The sequence below is a fragment of the Clytia hemisphaerica genome, unplaced genomic scaffold (genome assembly GCF_902728285.1).
Source record: "Clytia hemisphaerica strain Z4C2 unplaced genomic scaffold, Clytia hemisphaerica genome assembly, whole genome shotgun sequence".
NCBI lineage: Eukaryota > Metazoa > Cnidaria > Hydrozoa > Leptothecata > Clytiidae > Clytia > Clytia hemisphaerica.
In genome coordinates, this window is record NW_027103855.1 from 1438402 (window position 1) to 1456917 (window position 18516).

Consider the following 18516-nt stretch of genomic DNA (forward strand, 5'->3'; position numbering starts at 1 on the left):
AAGGTAAGGTAGCATTTTTATGGCATGTGAAAAGATAATGAGTGGAAAAATATTTTGTCATTAGAAGAAGTTTGAGATTGAGAACTGTACACTTTTTTATATAAATTGTGGAAAAACTCACTTTTAAGCATTTCAAATCTTGACTATTCACCTTTTGTCAAAATACGACTGGATAAGAAAAGATAATTCCAAACACCTGTGAATAAGATTGGCTTTTATTATGTAAAATACTACTGCAAAGATTTTTTTTATCAAACTCTAATGTTTTTGGTCATTTATAATATTTTTTGTGCACATGTGTATTAAAGCGAAACCATAATTGTATTTGTGTAATATTGAACACCTATCACGCAAGAAGCAATCTATTTTATTGACATTATAGTCAATGTACTGATAATACCACAGATCGTAATTTACTTTAACTAAGGATTTTTTAAAGGTAATCTAAAATAATGTTTGTCATTTCTTGAGATTTTTGTTGTGGTTTTTTTTTTTGGCGTGAGATCTAGAACTTTGAATTATGCGATTTTTTTAAAACGAGATCTTCTAAAGGATGAAAACCCAGGTTTTTCTTAAATTTACTTTACATTTTATTTTAAAACTAATTCTTATTTATGTATAGCAAGTTAGAAGCAGTAGTCGTCAATTTTCACCTTAGCCTAGCACTTTTATTTGTTGACAACCTTTTTAATCAATCTTATCAATGACGTTCAGAACGAAATGTCATTTTGAAATGAATAAGTAAATAATAGTGATCATTGAACTACCTTTGTTTGTGGAAATTGATATAAAAATAACTTCGAACCATCAGAACTAGTAACTCAAAGAGTCGAGAGCACTAGGTGAAATTGACAAACTGCTATGATTTTATCCCAGCTTTTTTTAAAAAAAATAAAGAGACAGGTTGATGTATTTGTTTACTTCTGGTCATTGCAGAAGATGATATGAAAACAGTTGAAAAAGAAAACCACATAAAGATTTTAAACTTAAAATTCTTTTATTCTATCATATTGTAGTTCTTTATTTCTCTTTCCCTGACCATTCTTTCCGATTTATTTTCGATTCTTTTTTTACACCTGGAAACGTTTATTTATTTTTTGATTACGAATGACCCAATTTTACCAACTTTTTTTGTGTCTCTTATCGTACATTGCCAGACGTTACAAATTTTCGAAGCTCAAATCAGTGGATTCTCATTTTCCATTAAACCCTGTTTTCAGTAGTCGAATAATTATTATGATGTTCTTATTTTAGAAATCATGTAGAAAAAAACAATCTTAAACTGAAAAATAAAAACATTATATTAACTAATGGAACAAAGAAATGGGCAAGATATTACAAAGAAAAACATACATTTTTTTCCAATGGGAAAGTATTTTATGTATGAAAACAAAAGAAGAACTGGAACCAACATGAAATTTGAAGTCATGGAACAGTTCTTGGTAATCGAAGGTTGATTAAAATCCGGGTATGATCATTTTCAGATTCAAGCACAGAGGGGTTTTTACCTAATCATTAAGGTCATAAATCCTACTATGACAATCTCCCTTTTTGATACTTTTCGCCAAAATTGCATACCTCTCATCTTAGATACTTTGGCCTTAATTTTTTTAATTTTGGCTTAGATTTTTAGTAAAGCACATTTATTCCTCTTTTTGAGAATTCGAAAAAATCCAGAACTTGTTTCTAAATATTTTCCATGCGCTATGAAATAGTTCTTTTTTCTACATTCACTTCTTCCCTTTGAAGTTTTTTGACGCTCTTAAAACACCCCTATGTTGATTTAGCTTTCGCCAAGATAAGTTCTCTAATTGACTAGGTGACAAATCTAGGTGGTTACCTCTCAGTTCCTTTCTGTTATTTTCTACACCATTGGTCGAAAAATTTTTCATTGAACTTTGGGCTATAAAAACCACCTTTTTACGTAAACAAAATCGATACTTATTTCAAAATTCCCAACCAATGTCTACTTCCATTTTCATTAGGGGATTTAAGCTTTATTTGTGAAAATTTCTCCCTGTACACGTTTGTATTGTGTAACAGAGATGAAAAGGAACTTGTTACTGATACACATCTTGTCGGTTTGTGTTTTCTAACTTTCCCAATTATCTAACTTTCAGGAAAGGAAGTCAGCATGCCAATCGGAATGGAACTATTTGATGATTGCTTAGTTGCATAATCTATCATATGACCTCAAGAAAAACCATACGAAACCATGGTATGCTGTTTTTACTGCGTCATGTTTTTCTTTTTCGCACTCTACATTTCAAAAGGGTCTAGAAACAATCAGTTGAATATCGGTCCCTACCGTGTAACCAGTTCCACTAAAATTCTACTTTTTTATGACCCCCTACTAACTTGTGTTTTCTTAATTAGGAGTCTGTTGTATATCCGAAAAAAAATCTTTAGTCAAATTAATGTTTCTTTTATTAATAAGGCTTTTTTCTAATGATCGAAAACAAATTAATTAAGAAAAATACCTTTATAAAGAGTGTGGAATTTCACATCCAGTCATTTTAAAAATTCAGAATAACTGTCTCTGATGGTAGCATGTGACCCTTTTATAGCTGTTACCCAGTTAAGATTGATTAGTCAGTAGTTGATGAATGGAGGGGCTGTTAATGGAAGATCGCCTGTATTCGTTCATAGCGTTTTGGATTTCTCATCTTCTTGTTTACAGCCTTAAAATAAAGTGGAGAATTCTCAAGATTTTAGTCTTTCTCATGTTGGGAGTCATGAAATCACGGTTAGAGCTTTTCCGGTGGGAAGAATTTCGGAATAAATTTCCGCAAAGGACGATTTTTTGGGTGATTTTCCGTTGGGTTGGGAATCTAGTTTCTGGTTCTTGCCTGTATTCAGTAAATTCATTTAGAAATCATGATTCATGACAAACAACATTTTAAATTTTGGCGGAAAGCAATTGACTCTCTCTAATTCGATCTTCCAGGACACCAAAAGTTTTCTTCGAGTTACAGAAAAATTCGAATTACAGAAAGTTGACTGTATAATCGTATACAGTATGTCCGGAAAGCGGAACAGATTTTACATGAATAAAAAACCTCATCAAATTTAGATGACCTTTTAGGAACTACGTTTCTTTTATAAGAACATCCAAAAATTTTGAAGCCTTCGGATGTTCTTAACATGTTTTTATTTTCGCCATTTTTTGAGTATTTTTGTCTATTTTTGTCTATTTTTCTAAGAAATCGGTTGTTTTAGAGTCCGCAAAGCCTTAAAATGTTCTTAACTGTATCGCCTTGGGAAGCGAATCTGTTGATTGAACAAAAAAAATTCCATTGTATTTCAAATATTCTAAAGTCCAGTAAAATAATAACGCGTATATTTGAGGCTCAGATTATATTAACAATTTATTTTTAACTTAAGGATATAATTAATGAACCTTTCTTTAATTGCTGCGCATCAAGTCTTAGATAATTCACGACTGGGAACCCAGAATCTTGTGTATGGTAGTTGAATATCCTACCTTTGTGTCTCTCGGCAGCGTCGAACGGTTTGTCATAATCATTAGTTCTTATAAGATAAGATTAAAGAATATATTCTTGGAGTGACCTAGATGCTTTTGGCAACCACGCAAAATAGAAATATAGTTATCATCAATTTACTTTTCCAGGTATAGAATAAGATATTAAGTTTACTTAAAATTAAGATTTTTGGGCATTTAAATGGTAAGAAAAGGGCAAAACAAAAAAAAACCCATTAATTTAGTTTTTCGTGGTTCGTTAGGCAGGAACTTAAACTTTCAAAACAAACCCCACAAGAGAACGTCAATAAAATCATAACTACGCACGCGATCACACAAAGACTATATAAAAAGGGCGAAATTCTTCCTTTCTGAAGAATTATTTAAGTAGAGAAAATATCATCAAACCAAATTGTGATTATTACGTACATTAACAGTTGACTTTCTCTAATTCGATCTTCATGGGACCAAAGATTTTCTTTAAATTAGAGAAAGATTCGAATAACAGAGAGTAATTTAAACCACTTTCCAGCTTTTAGGAGACCAATATATTATTAGTTCAAATTAGAGAAAGATTCGAATTGTAGTGAGTTGACTGAACCATTCTTTTTCAGAATAGTTGGACAACCTTTTATTCTTATTGAACAAATGAAATGGTGAAGGATAATATCCTTTGGTTTGTCCTGGCGATAATTTTGTTGAGGACAATTGGATTTGTTGATGCTATCTTCTTCCCACCTGGTAAGGTTTGATTCCCTTTGAGATGAACCAATGATATCTGATAAATTATGCTTGGCACTTGTTTAAAAACTAGCTTTCCTTTGTTTAGTTTTGTCTGTTATTCTATTTTCATAGCCAACTTTCAAGAATGTAAGAATTTCTGTCCGTCCGTCCATGAAAAACTTTTGGACAGGCTGGAGACTTCAATTATGGTCAGATTTAACTGATTTTGTACTTGAGATCTTTCAGTAAACCTCTCTTGGTTGTTTCTTTTTTTTTAATTTTTCTTTTTGGGGATATAAGACGATGATGAAATCCCGTCCTTTAAAATACCCGGTAATTGTTTTGAGTCACGGAAAATACCTTATTACACTCATACAACTACTCAAGTATTTAACGCGGGTAAAAAGAGTGCGACAATTTATTAACTGTTAAAAGAATATCATTATTTACGTATATCCAAGTTTTCCTTAATATTATACTTCCTTACAGCTACTTGATTCAAATAAACGCCCCTCCTAGAGAGAGGTGTATAATCGAAGGGGCCGTTTAAAAAAGGGGGCGTTTATTCGAAGTGATACGGTACCTCATTATACACCTGACATATCAGCAATTTCCGAGCAGGGCATCTTGTGATTCCTGTATTGTATTGTTTAATCTACAGGCACATGCTTCTTAGCTGGGCGACAGATTCAAAAACACCAATCGGTAAACATTTCTCATTGTACTGAATGTTTTTGTAAAGGCGATCGCTCAATTGAATGCAAAACACGCCATCTAAATGGATCTTTGGAGACTCTTTGTACAAATTGTATGGATATGCCAAGTCCTTCGTGTTCTTTTTGCCAACAAGATATTCCGAAAAACAAAAGTTTCCCCGTAGATGTTGGTGCTGGCGACTGCATCTCTTGTAATTGCTCATCAGATGGTATCAACTGCCAGTATTTCAATCAGTTCTTATGCACAGGTGATTTATCATGTGGATTGGAGCTTGTAACGTACTCTTCCTGTCACATTTGTCTCGACCCCTTGGATGGCTCTCGTAAACAGAATGGCGAGTTCTGGAAAACAGCAGATGGAATTGATTGCTCTTGTCTGGACGGCAATAATCAATGTTTCAAACCAGTAGAAGTGGAAGACATGTTTCTCATCATTGAATGTAGACAATGTACACCGTGGAAATATCAACAAACGTTTCACCAACCGAAAGGTATGTTTTGTTTACAATGTAGTGAATACAGTTCTGGAAATACCCAACTTCTCCTTGAATTAACGCTATCATTATCTAAGACTTGCCATTTTGTGCCAACACCTATTATATGTGTGCATTGACCTCAGTTTGATATGAATCTTACCGCTTTTATTCGCAAATTCTGGGGTTCCTCTTTTTAATGGAAATTATTCTGATTACCTTATCGGCCCTTTTTACACCGGCCCTTATTGGCGTTATTTTTGGACTCGTGGTGCAATAAAGGCCGGCGTAAAAGAAGAGGCCGGCGTAAGAAGGGCCGATAAGATATAAACAAGATTCCGCATAAAATATGTCATTCTATCATATTTCAGATTGTTCTTTCAACGAAAATGTCATGACGCATAACAGTGTCAGTCATCTGCAAATCTACAACGTTCATCATTGTTTCGATTGTGCTTGTTACATGGGCAACTATCTGTGCGTTACGGAAGGCTCTTACAAATTCGGCAAAATACCAATCTTTTTCAAACATGGGTGTCACAATGAAATGAAATGCAATGAACTTCTTTTGAACGAGAATGTCCGAAATTGTAAGTCTTTCATAATACCGTCGTTTTTTAATAAGTTTGCTATTTCCGCACTAAGATTCCTTTGCCTTTTTACTAGTGGAAAAAGACCAGAAATGAGCTTCGGGAAGTAAGTCAGTTTCGCGAGTAAAGACAAGATTTTCCGTACTATTAGAAACAAACCCTTTCCAATCTCATGCCGGTTATCCCGGGAAAAATAGCGGAAAGATACCGGAAAAGTGACAAGAGTGTTAGTGCAGAAATGGGAAACTTATAAAAAGCGACGGTATCATTAGTTCAAGTTACGAAGAAATTCGAATTATAGAAAGCATTTTAAGAAGGTATATCGAAGTTATTTCGAATTACAGAGAGATTATAATAATAGTTCGAAGATATTGTCCTTATGTATTACAATGAAGTGAATATAGTCACTCTCGTGTTGTCTTCTGACCAGCCACCAGAACCGTTGGAAAACCAACGGATCCGGTGAGACTCGAACTCACAACCATGCCATTCGCGGGCATTTGCTCTACCATATCATAATATCAGTGGAAAATCTCCCACAGTCAATCTCCCGGTCTTCTAAGCCACTACCCTTCAGATTTTTTTCAAGCAACAGCTTTACAGCCTACAGGAGGCGTCTCTTGTGGAAAGGGGTTAAATTATTTTTATATTTTTATTGATATCATTCGCAATTTTTCTGTTAGATTGTGCTGGAAATCCATTAGAATCACAATGCAAAGGAAATTATGAGTGGAATACCCCTGGATGCAAGTTGATATGTAATGAAACTTTAGTGAATCCGAATCATGTAGTCATTGATCAATGGTGTGATTTATTGAAAATCTCAAAATCATGTGAAGCTTGTCCAAGTAAGAATTTTTGGAGTATATTTCTTTATTCCGAAATATTGAAAATGATTGTCATCAGTATCAGATTCGCTGGTTCAACACCTCCATTAAATATCCATACATGAGGGTGAACAAACCTAATTATAAGTCAAAAAGAAATCCTTGTGTGGATAGCCCCTGAAAAAGGGGGAAATTTGCAAAAAAAATCTTCGCATGCCTTAAAGTGAAGGTAGACGAACCAAAATCAGTCTTTTACCCCATGAAATTTTAGAATGACTTTTTACCCATTATAGAAAAATGAAAAAAAACTCCTTTAGAACCCCTGGAAATGCTCGTCCACTCCCCTGTATGGGTATAAAATGAAATGGCCCATTTGAACGCGAATTTTTAACAGAATTATTTAATTTTTACCTTATCAAGCCTATGATTTTGCTCGTACGCGAGAAGGTAGGGTATTTTTTTTCTTTCTGAAGCTTAGACGAAGGGGATAATTCAGTCTTCAAGGTTGGTACTTTTAGTGAGATATGTTCACTTTTTATTTAACCAATGGCATCTTTTGAGATCGCCCAATTCTTTCTGTCATGTACCGGTAGGTCTATAATTAGGTGCACTGCGACCCATGCCGCCCTGTTTTTTGACCCCGCCCGTACAAAGTCGAGATTGGCATTTCTTTTCTTAGTAGGGGTTTGTACACGCATTTGAAATCAAAAAAAATATTTGAAAGATTTGAAGTTACAGAGTGATGGCATTTGATGGCATTTGATGGGTTAAAACAGAAAGTACTTTAAAAATATAGTTCATGTTTTGTGTTTTCTGACCATTTATTTTAAAAGTGAGCGAAGACGAATTTGTGGCGAAGTTTGGACATTTGGTCATCATGTGTAATGCAACTGGTCAATATATTTGGAAGGATCAAATTTGCGATGGGAAAGAAGATTGTGTCAACAGTGAGGACGAAACGAACTGCAAAGAGTGTAAGTACCCTTTGGATATCTTTTAGAAATTTTGAATATTCGCTATGAACAGCAATTCCAAGGAGATAATTTTTGAACTAACCGTTCAGCCTTCTGGTTTTCTGTCAAGAGTTAAGACACCCTCCTAGACTGTTTGTCTAACGCCCCTCCCCTTATATTTTCATCAAAATCTTTAGAAACTACCTTTGAATTTCCCTTGAAACTTAGGGATCACATTAAAAAATTTCCAGATTATTGCAGATACGATCAAGATAGATTTGGATACATATGGCCCACCACACAAGTAAACACCCAAAAGAATATTTCTTGTAAAGATGCCGTGATTACTTTGAAAGATAATTTTACAAAGATTGAAGGGCTAACAGGTATTCTCTTCTTTCAATTTGGGTGGGGTTTATAGACTTCCAGGCCATATTCTGAGCCCTCTTGGACCGTTCTCGAACTTTTGAATCCTAAGATTCCAAGGTCCTAATTTTCAAGTCTCATGTTAAAACTCTACCCTTCTAACCTAAGTTGGGGCGCTTCCAAATCGATTATGGCTACCTATTAGATTTCGTGGGAATTTCCATTTTTCTCAAATATTCTGGCCGGTATTGTACGATGTTGTTGTTTTCGTTTACTTTAGGGAACTTTACAAGAAAATGCGAATTGAATGTGAATGGAGCATCAATGGAACGGACAGAGTGCGCATGCTCGTCTTTGATGCCATTACCAAAACTTACTTTCAGGGTTTGTTTTTGTTATCAGTGTGTTTTAACGAATTAAGTATTTATTTCGATGGATTTCATTTCACGAGGAAGTTTAAAAATTACTATCTTTTGTCAATAACACTACAATCATGGTCGAAATCTATTGAGAATTCAGCTTATTTCCGCGTTTTTTTAAATTTGGAGTTCGGGCGAGAAAGCCGATTTTGGGCCATCTCTCAAATTTAATCGGATATTTTAATTTGGCTCAGGTATGAGCCTTATTGGACCATTTTTGAACTTTTGGATCCTCAAGTCTTAAGTTAAAACTCAGAATTAACAAATTGTCTATTAAGTTTAAATTTAATTTTGAGATTTATCTCTGGGTTTGCTTTGTTTTTGATAGGTTGGCTAATGAAAAATTATTGAGTGAGTTCTAGATTTTAAGCCAGCGAATTGTAATTATTTTCGTGACTTGGTCCGGAGAAATCACCGTTCGCCGGGCCTAATTACGACCCCTGCCTTTAAAGATATACCGGCCTGTCTATAAACTGAAAGAATTTGGAAATTAAACCGATCGATAACCACTCAAAGAATTCGGGAAAATAGTCGGAATTTTATTTTTCAAGTAATGATATCAATACTCCCCAATAGAGATTTTCCATTCTATAATTCACATTTTGATTTTCTCCTGATATATAAATTGTTTGTAGGATATCAACTCCACCTACCAATCCGTTCTTCAAGACGTGGAAGTAGTTTACCAACATGTGTTATCGTCACCAACCAATGAATGGCATTATCAGCAAATGTACCGTCTGATGAATATCACTTTAAAGAAATTGATTCTGGACAGCTTGAATGGTGGACACAACGAAAAATGGAAGAATAAGACGGCCCCGATAATTGTGTTGATTATGGAGGTAGGATGAAATGTGATCACCATAATAAGTAGCGTGGAAACCAATTTAATGCTGAATCCTATATTTTTTATGACTTCGTTTGGCGATTGATTCATCTTAAATGTTTTGATCGCCGGGGCTTAGGTAACTTTGCGCTTGTATTATTATGTGTCTGGAGAATGCAGTTATTTTACGCGTTATACAATGATGACCTCTTAGTGCGTCAAAAGCGAGAAAATATTTTTGAGAGTTGAATAGATGGCGTAAACTACACAATTAAAAATATGTGTGTATATATGACCATTGAATTTTAAGCCAAAGGCTAGAGGTGAATCTTCAATCTTTCCCAGGCAAGGGAAAATAATGAAAAAAATTTACAACGGATTTTGGATGGCAGATGGAATGTAGCACTTTCTTTGTTTTCGAGTTTTACATTTTTTCGATGTCTGGCGGTAATCGTTACTTCCAGTCCAGTCTTAAAATGCATCGCTTGTTTTCATTTAGACTTGTAGTGCAATCCGAAAGAAATATTCGTTTTGTCCATACGAGAATGAAGAAGAAATCGATGCTATGGATCACATAGCTCACCATATACTCAACTTCGATATTTTCAGAAGGTAGGTTTTCACCAGATTCTTGAATTTCACACGAAGACTGAATTTACCGCTACCCTGGTGATCCGCTCTAATAATTTGGTCGCTAGGCTACAGGGGACTTTTTTCTGAGTTTGCGGGGACTGGTGCTACCATTTCTATTTCTATATTTTTGTGCGTTTGATTCTCGAATTTAATTAACATAGAATAAAAAAAGCTCCTAGACAAGCTCCTGGTTTTAAATACTTGTATTTATTTATTTCAGCTTTAGAATTCAGTTCAACCCTTTTGTGACATCTCTAGTCAAAGCCCTTGGTGCAGAATTCTTCTTCGAGAAAAGATTGGTAAGAAAGTCAACATTTCATAAATTATTGACTGGTTAGCCCATCACTCATTACCGAGAACGATTTCAGAAATACTCCTAAGAAATGGACAAAAATCTTCAAATAACGTACTGTAAGGGTCTTTTCGCCTAAATTTACTCAAATTGTATTTTCTAAAAAGCGATGCATTGTGGGATTGTTTCGGGGGCATTACAATAGAACTCTCTTAGGAATTCCTCGAAGGAATTCTTTTGATACACCCCCGAAAAAATCCCACAATGCATCGCTGTTTTAGAAAAATCAAAAACTCCGCTGGTACGGTAGTTTTCAGATCGAGTGCATCCCCGGATTTTAACCTGACTGCGAGAACGCTTTTAATTTCTTGACGTTCTAGTCCTTAATGAAGAACGAAGATTTCGACCAACGGAGAAAAAATTCATTAAGTATTTACGGTGTCGGCAATCATAACGGAAGTGATATTACACTTGGTAACTCGGGTATGAAAGACAATTTGGTGAGTAAATTAATTAGAAACAGTATTTGATAATTTGAATAAGAAAATCAATATTTCAATTTCAAAATGTTTTTTAAATGAGCGCTAAAGTTGTTTGTTCTGAAAATAACGCATGGCTCATTCGACTATTAGGCTATTCGGTCACCGCCAACTTCGCGAATGTGTAACTTAGGTTGGGTAATCTGATCTAGACGGTAGGTTACTTTGAGCTGAAAGTAGGTGTGGCGCTCCACCTCAACATTCGATCTCCCAGGTCTAGCGGAAGTAGAAAAAGGGATAGACTCCCTCACTCCTCACTCTCAGCTCCGCCGACGGCTACAAGATGAATATATTACTTACCTTAATTTTGATTGGTTTGTTTCAGAGTCGTCGGCAAAATAATCAATTATTGGCTATTATTTTTTTTTCGAGCCTTGACTAGTAATTCTATTTCAGCCGGCAAAGATAAGACATCTGGATGAAATCAGCTGGAGTTGGCTGGTGATTAGCTTATCTTAATTTAGCAAAGGACCATGCTGAAAGGCTGTTAAATGTAACACAGTTTTTTAAACTGAATTACTGCATTCCAATGTTATATTATAGTGATTCATATTTTACAGAACACTGTGGGCCAATCAAATCACGAAAGAAAGACAGATCTGGACATGTTGGAAGAAGTCATTTCCGCCATCAACATCGCAGCGTTGGTACTGGGACTAATCATTTTTCGAATTATCAGGTAACTGGATGTGTAAATGAAAGTTTTGTGAACAGTGCAGGTTTTTTTCGACCGCTGGTGTGCTGCGAAAATGTCGTGGTAAAAAACATTCTCAACTTCAATTAAACTAGAATCTGCCAATGTCAGTGCGTTCCAAGTCTTTTGGGATAGCCTTGAAGACTTCAAAAATTAAAGAAAATTTCTGCTAAAAAAAATTGTACCGGCATCTTTTAGCCTCGCCTAAATGTCATTCTTTTTTTATAATAAATTTAATTTTTTTAGGAAAAACACATTAAAGATTTTCATCCACCAAAATTTAATGCTATCATTTTTACTGAAAGCCATCACTTACAAGATTCCACTTTGGTTTGTCGAAGATTTAGAGACGAAGTCAAATGTAAGTGGTGTAGGCCTTCCCAAATGAGAACTTATCAGGCGAGAAGAGTTTTGGGAAAGTGATCAAAATCTTGTTTTAAGTGGATTAATTTTTCAACTACGAAAAGGCTTTTCCGGTCTATTTTAGCAGGGCTCTGACAGAATTAATTCATTTCCGATGATTTTACTTCAAATTTATTTCCCGGGTAAGGTTCAATAAAAGTTTAAGAAAAATTTGGAATCAAACCACTTTTTTTGTTCACTGATCTCAGTGTGGTTAAAGATGTGAGCCAATTTAAAGAGAGCGTAAAAATGACGGTGATACAATGTCTTGGTATCTGTAAAGAATCCCTTTCATTTCAGGCTGGTTGTTTTGCAGTATCGATTTTGTCGTACTTTTTCACTTTGTCAACATTTTCATGGATGATGGTTGAAGGAATCAATATCATCATCATTGTTGTTTTTGTTTTCAAAGGAAATCGAAATTACCACAAACAATATCTAGCCATCGGTTATGGTAAATTTCATACTTTATTGAGCACTTGGAAAATGAAGTGTATGGTATGTGTGGGTGTAAAGAGGAGATTTTAATGGCAAAATAATCATGTATAATCATGTAACAATACTCGAGTGTAGGCTACTTTAAGCGCGAATTTTATTATATTGACCTTTCTTGCAGTTTCTTTGAATTCTATTTTCAGGATTTCCAATTGTGATGACCGGAACCTTTGTTGCAATTTTTCACCAACAATTCAAGGATGCTATAAAGTAAGTTTGTTAATTTAACTTTGGTATAGGAATCTTGTTAATATTTATTAACTTTTTGATAGAATTAACCCTCGAATAAGTGGCCATTTAACTATTCTCAAATCTTGTTTTGTAGGTGTACAATTTTGGATGGAGTATATCAGTGGCTTTTAAGAGGACCAATGACTTTCATTCTGGTGGTATGTTGGGTATTTTTTCATCCTTTTTTGGTCAGAGTAGCTCCTTCTTTCTGGTCATTTTCCCATCCCTGCCCCTCCTTGATGGCTCGAGACTTTAGTTTAGTAGTCAAGAAAGTCCTGAATCTAAATTCCAAAAAAAAAACAAGGAAGGAAGGGTAGCATTCACCAAGAGAATCTTTTATTTTTAGATGCTTAAGTTATATTTAAAGCAAAGCTCCCCCCAGGTGGTCAAGATTTTTAGCGATTTTCGTGGTCGTGATGGCGCGATCGATAATATCATTAATATCACATTTCTCTATTAGGAAGAATTTCTGCCATCCGGAATGTGGCTTTTAGAACGGGTATTTTGAAAACCCTTTTTCCTTCTTTTATTTAGATCAATTTAGTCTTTTTCATTCTCATCCTTGCCAAGATCCGTAAATCAGCCGTCAAAAGAAAATCCATGGTATCAAGATCAACGAGTGCTGAAAACAAGTAGGTCATGTAATGGATGTCCGAAAAAAGAATTCTTTTTCTTATACTTTGCTAACATCAAGCAAACAGCTCAAGTGGGTTAGGAATCGCCAGATATTCCAAGGTATTTCAACTATGTTTACAGAAAAAGTTGGCAATCTGAGCTCTATATTTAAGATTTTTCTTAACAAATTACCTTATCGGGGAAAAAAATGTCGGAGTTTTATTTAGTCGGGGTTTTTTTTCGTCGGAGAAAAATTTCGTCACCTAGAGGCATTTTCGTCACTTTCCCTCGACCAAAATTTCAAATTCGCCACTTTTCTCCGACGAAATTTACAATTTAGTCAATTTCAACCAACTAAATTGTCCAAATGAAATGGTTTCCTTCACTAGCTCGAAAAAAGATCTTGTAATTCGACGTTTAAAACACTAAGTTCGGTTATTAAAGGTGTAAAAAATTTAGATTTTAATTTTGGTTGGGGTTCAAAAAATTGGGTAAAAGTTTTGGTCGGGGATAAAAAAATCGGGTAAAAGTTTTGGTCGGGTGAGAAAATATCAGGGAAAAAATTCGTGGGGGGGAAATTTCGTCACCCCTTCAAAATTTTAATCACTTTCCCCCGATATTTTTTTCCCCGATAAAGTATTCGCGCATCTTGCAATTTCTGGGATATTTTCTGAGTGTTTTTGACGATTAAAGTGAGTTTATTCTGCGCGAAAATAAAAGGCGCGCGAAAATTAATGGAATTAAGGTAATCGGTATTAATCAGGAGAATAAAATGGCATAAGAAGTAATAAAAGCTTTTGTTTAGCTACAGTTTTTAAAAAATTCTTTTAGATCTAGCCCGAAGACGTTTTTGGTGTTAGTGCCATTACTCGGGATACCATTTATATTGGCACCCTTCGTTGAATACAACATTTATATCGCTTACACTTTCGTCATCATGAACGGACTTACGGTATGTGAAAATTTGTCTTTCTCGACTATTTCTAACTTTGTCTTAAAATCTAAGTTTTTTAAAAGTGAATCTATGTGTGGAATTCTTTCGTTGAATTGATTAAAAATCAATAATAAATCAGAGGCCATTTTTTAAAATTTTAACAATCAATTACTTTCTCGTTTCAGGGTGTTTACATTTTTGTCGGTCACGTCATTTTGGACGAATCAATCACAAAAGATTTACGAAAACGATATTTTGAACCAGCCAAAGGAAAGTTTTTTGGTGTCTCTTGTTTATGCTTTGACAAGAGAACGAAAGAGAATTCATCTAACAAACCAAACACAGCTGAATCTTCTTCAGAAAATAAATGTCAAGATTCAGAAGTTAATAAACGTGAAGGCAACCATGCAAACACCGAAAAATGACATGATGAAGGAAATAAAGACTAATTAGACACTGAGCTGTTATACTTCGTATCACACTATTCTATGTCACTGGTATACGTTGCCTAGGACAGCGATGAGTTGTTCTCGCTTCGAGCAATAATTTCTTCCAAATCGAGCAAATTTTATGAAAGACTCGAGGATGTGTTTGAAAATTGACTCATCTGAATCGTCAAAATTACAGTGGCTTGACTCAACGACTTATATATTTAGAAGTCGTTGCTGGACTTTAGCCTTGTGATAGACCTTTGGTAATCTTATAAAAATAATGTACAATAATCGAGGCCTAAAACTTTACTTTTTCTTATAAAATGACATATAGAAAATGTTGACCCATTTTTCTCGGTGCAAAATTTGTACTCTTAGGTGCCAAATAAACGGGGGGGTTCGAATAAACGGGGGGGTTGGAAAAATTTTTCAAATAAAATAAACGGGGGGGGGCCTAATTACCGGGGGGGTTGGAAAATGGACTTTTAAAAACCCTAAAAAGGGTCAAAATAGACCAAATTTAGGCTTTATAGAGTAAAACAAGAAACTTTCCTTTTGGGAGCTGGGAATTTTTTCAAAAATTTATAAACGGGGGGGTCCTAATAACGTCCGGGGGGGTTGGAAAAAAACCAAAAACTAACAAGCGGGGGGGGCCGTTTATTTGGCACCTAAGAGTAAATAGGATAATATATCGAAATGTGAGTAAAAACACGTGGAAAAAATTTTGACGAAATAAATTTAATATTTATTAATGGTATATTTTCAGGTGAAAATTAATCTTTTTTCACAATCCTGGTACATATTGTTTGATCCAAGGCATGTACTTATTGACTGGAGCGTAAGCTGTATAGTATTTACAATAAGTGTGAACATAACTAGCCACACCCTCCAATCTCCATTGACCGCTTGGAAGTTGACAAACTAATGGACCACCAGAGTCACCTTGACATGCATTTGGTTGTTGCTTACCTGAAAAGGAAAAATAACACTCTAAGAAACACCCTGTTTGTGTAATCCAAATGGAGAATGGTCTGTTTGAAATTGGTGAGATTACAAATCCCATTATTTAAAAACTTCTCCAAAATCAAGTCAGGATACTCAAAGTTACAGTCTTTTTCCCAGTGAGTTTTACAATCGGGTTAAAATCTCCCCGGGACGATCTCAAGTCAGATGTTCCATTGAACGAAAGATATCTGAAAAACACTTTTAAAAGTTTGAGTCGGTCTTCAATGTTTGACAAAAGTTAAGACTAAATATATCTCCTACCCTCAGATGTTTTGGTGAATCCGTTACCAACACAGACAACTTCTTTGTTGTTATGGCAACCTTGATGTGGTGTACCAACCACTGGGAGGATGGTCTGTTGAAGTTTTGATGCGGTATTGGAGCTTGGGAATTTGGTAATGCCCCATCCTATAGTAAAAGAAAAATATTGGAAGCTTTTTTTTCTCAAAATTGTTTGCTGTATCAGTGACTTCTGAGTGTACACCTGTTGTCTGTAACGAGGAAATGAACGGGGCCCGGGACTAGTTTATCATTTTAGAGGGAAATTCTTAACTAAACCAGTAGTTTATTTATGAAAATGCCTGTATAAGACCACCAGCTAACAGATTGACGTACCTAGATGTCTAATTTTTATATAAAACCATTTAAAAGTTCAAAACATTTTTGGGTTTTAATTAAGCCTAAAATTAGTTTTTTAAATAGTTTTTTCTTTTCAATATCTTTTTGAGCTCGCATAGCCTTAATGTTCTAAGGATATTCTCAGATTCTCGGCCTCGAAGCTTTAGGTGCACCATTACCTGCAACCACACATTTCAAATCTTTTGGTGGATAACTTCCTTCATTGGGGAGACAGGGTGTCACAACACGATCATTGAACATTGCTGGTGTCTCCAGCTCCAGAAGAGCGATATCTGCCATCATCACACGTGTATCATAATCCTTGTGTATGATGAAACGTTTCACTTTGATTGTTTGTTGTTTAGGTTCCGATTTGGTGATATCGTGAGCTCCCAGTGTCACGGTAAACGCGTCCATAGCATTTGGCATGTTCTTCAGTGGTTGAACACAATGACTGGCTGCTAGAACCTGAAATATAAAGTTTTCTAAAATCTTAAGGGGCTATTCTATTGCTGGACCAATCACTCCTTAAATAATAGAAATTAAAGAGTTCGCTGTGTAGCTAAGCCTTATACATGGATTGTTAATGGGGCAGCTTGTATTGAACGAAGATTTCAATGAAAGATCACACTTATTGTCAACTTCGGCATTTCCAAGGGATTCAGACGACTCACCCATTTTGGTGTCAAAATGGTAGCTCCACAGAAATGTTTTCCTTGAAGTTGGAGAGAGGCGATCCATGGCCAAGCTCCTTCTTTCGCTTCGACACCGTTGACAATTCGACTTTGTGAAACTTTGGAGATACCGCACTTCTCGTTACAAAGATTACATGTTTCAGCGCATTTCTGTTTACCCTCCGCTTTGTAGCACATATCCTTCTGAGTAAACTTCTTCTTTCTCCAGCATGTCAAATCCCAACTTTCATTTTCACATTTGTCAGCTCCATCTGATACATTCAAGGAAGAAAAAGTTCAACCAAAGTGAATACTAGGATAAAACATTTTAATTCTAGCTTTTGCACATTTTGTCCTCACAGTATTATTGGGGGGGGGTCCATTATGTATTCTAATGAGGTAGAGTAAAAAGCAAAGCCTTAGTAATCCAATAAGTAACTCAAATTTCCGGGTCAGGGCTTTAAATTTCTGAAAAATTTACTTTGACCATCCCTGGTATTAAACCATATTTATGCTTATTGGGTCGAGGGCTATCCTTTGCCATGCTTAGATTATATAAAAGCTTTTACTTTACGAGATAGTGAAAAAAATTGACAAATTTCAGGGCTCAAGCCTTACCAACGTAGTATTAAAGACTCACATGAAAGTGCAATGAAAGCTGCCAGCAATCCACAGATGATATATAACCTTCCCATCTTCGTTCTGTAGTGAAATAAACGGAAAATTGAAGAAAACAGTAATTATACAATTTGATGAAACATTTTTCAAAAGGTTTGTTCAGGCTCCCTCAATTTGAACAGATTGTCAAAATTTTCGATTGTTGGTTTTTCTGTTCAAAACATTTACAAGTGAGGTGTTGTTAATATGCTGTCTCTGTTTGCATTTGAAAGAGGTGTATTTTTAAGAGTAACTTGCGCGTGACCTACGAGCCAATCGAAGAAATCAAAACTCACATTAATTAAAATTCAGGTGTTTTAAAATGCTACTTACCTATCATAACAGTGAGCGGGCAGTGAACCAATAAAGCAACCAAGTAGCAATAATCTATCCTTTTTATGAGACAACTGCTAAAAATGAACTTGAGATGGATGTGAGGAATAATCATTTTCTAAAATGCAGAAGATAAATCCATTATGGGATCCATTATAATGATTTTAATCGATCTTATACACGTTATAAACGCACTTTTAAGAAACATGAGGCTCAGAATGCCTAAAAACTAAGAAATCTAAGAAACATGCTGAGGCTGAGAATGAGAAAATAACATTTTTTAATTCGGTTTTTTAAGAACCTTTCAATCCAGCCTTTCATGAGGCTGATTATGTCAAAAAGTTTAGAAACATGTAAGAAACATTTAAGGCTCAAAAGGCCGATTTCTTAAGAAACATTGAGACTGCTTGGTAAAACTAGTTTCTTAAAAAAAAAAAACGTGTAATCGTATAGGGTTCAAAATATCTATTAAAGTACTTTTAGAGGCTAAAAAACAAACTTTCAAGCTTAGATTCTTACTAATCCTGTACAGATCCACTACAAAGGCGTCCCCTGTGAACGTTCGACACAAATGTTTGAGAGGTTT

The 18516-nt window shown here is 35.1% G+C and overlaps 2 protein-coding genes across 3 annotated transcripts; one reads left to right on the forward strand and one right to left on the reverse strand.

Annotated features, from left to right (window-relative positions):
• Positions 1–1252: 1252 nt before the first annotated feature.
• Positions 1253–14813, forward strand: LOC136808238 (uncharacterized). Of its 2 annotated transcripts, XM_067064774.1 has the most exons (21): positions 1253–1468; positions 2121–2218; positions 4096–4222; positions 4866–5411; positions 5765–5983; positions 6667–6831; positions 7644–7784; positions 8015–8149; positions 8410–8513; positions 9184–9393; positions 9877–9989; positions 10231–10309; positions 10683–10802; positions 11402–11520; positions 11782–11896; positions 12238–12391; positions 12576–12642; positions 12758–12821; positions 13198–13295; positions 14110–14230; positions 14398–14813. In XM_067064774.1, the coding sequence occupies exons 3-21, from the start codon at positions 4135–4137 to the stop codon at positions 14635–14637; spliced, it is 2898 nt and encodes a 965-aa protein (XP_066920875.1). In that variant the 5' UTR covers positions 1253–1468; positions 2121–2218; positions 4096–4134; the 3' UTR covers positions 14638–14813. The 2 variants fall into 2 exon arrangements, with proteins under 2 accessions (XP_066920875.1, XP_066920876.1); XM_067064775.1 differs by lacking the exons at positions 1253–1468; positions 2121–2218 and having other exon boundaries at positions 4143–4222; positions 4866–4909; positions 5169–5411.
• Positions 14814–15380: 567 nt separating this feature from the next.
• On the reverse strand, positions 15381–17660 carry LOC136808229 (chymotrypsinogen B-like). Its single transcript, XM_067064764.1, has 5 exons — positions 17581–17660; positions 16941–17212; positions 16446–16734; positions 15910–16056; positions 15381–15612 (listed from the first exon to the last, which is right to left on the reverse strand). The coding sequence occupies exons 1-5, from the start codon at positions 17633–17635 to the stop codon at positions 15428–15430; spliced, it is 948 nt and encodes a 315-aa protein (XP_066920865.1). The 5' UTR covers positions 17636–17660; the 3' UTR covers positions 15381–15427.
• Between the last annotated feature and the right edge of the window lie 856 nt (positions 17661–18516).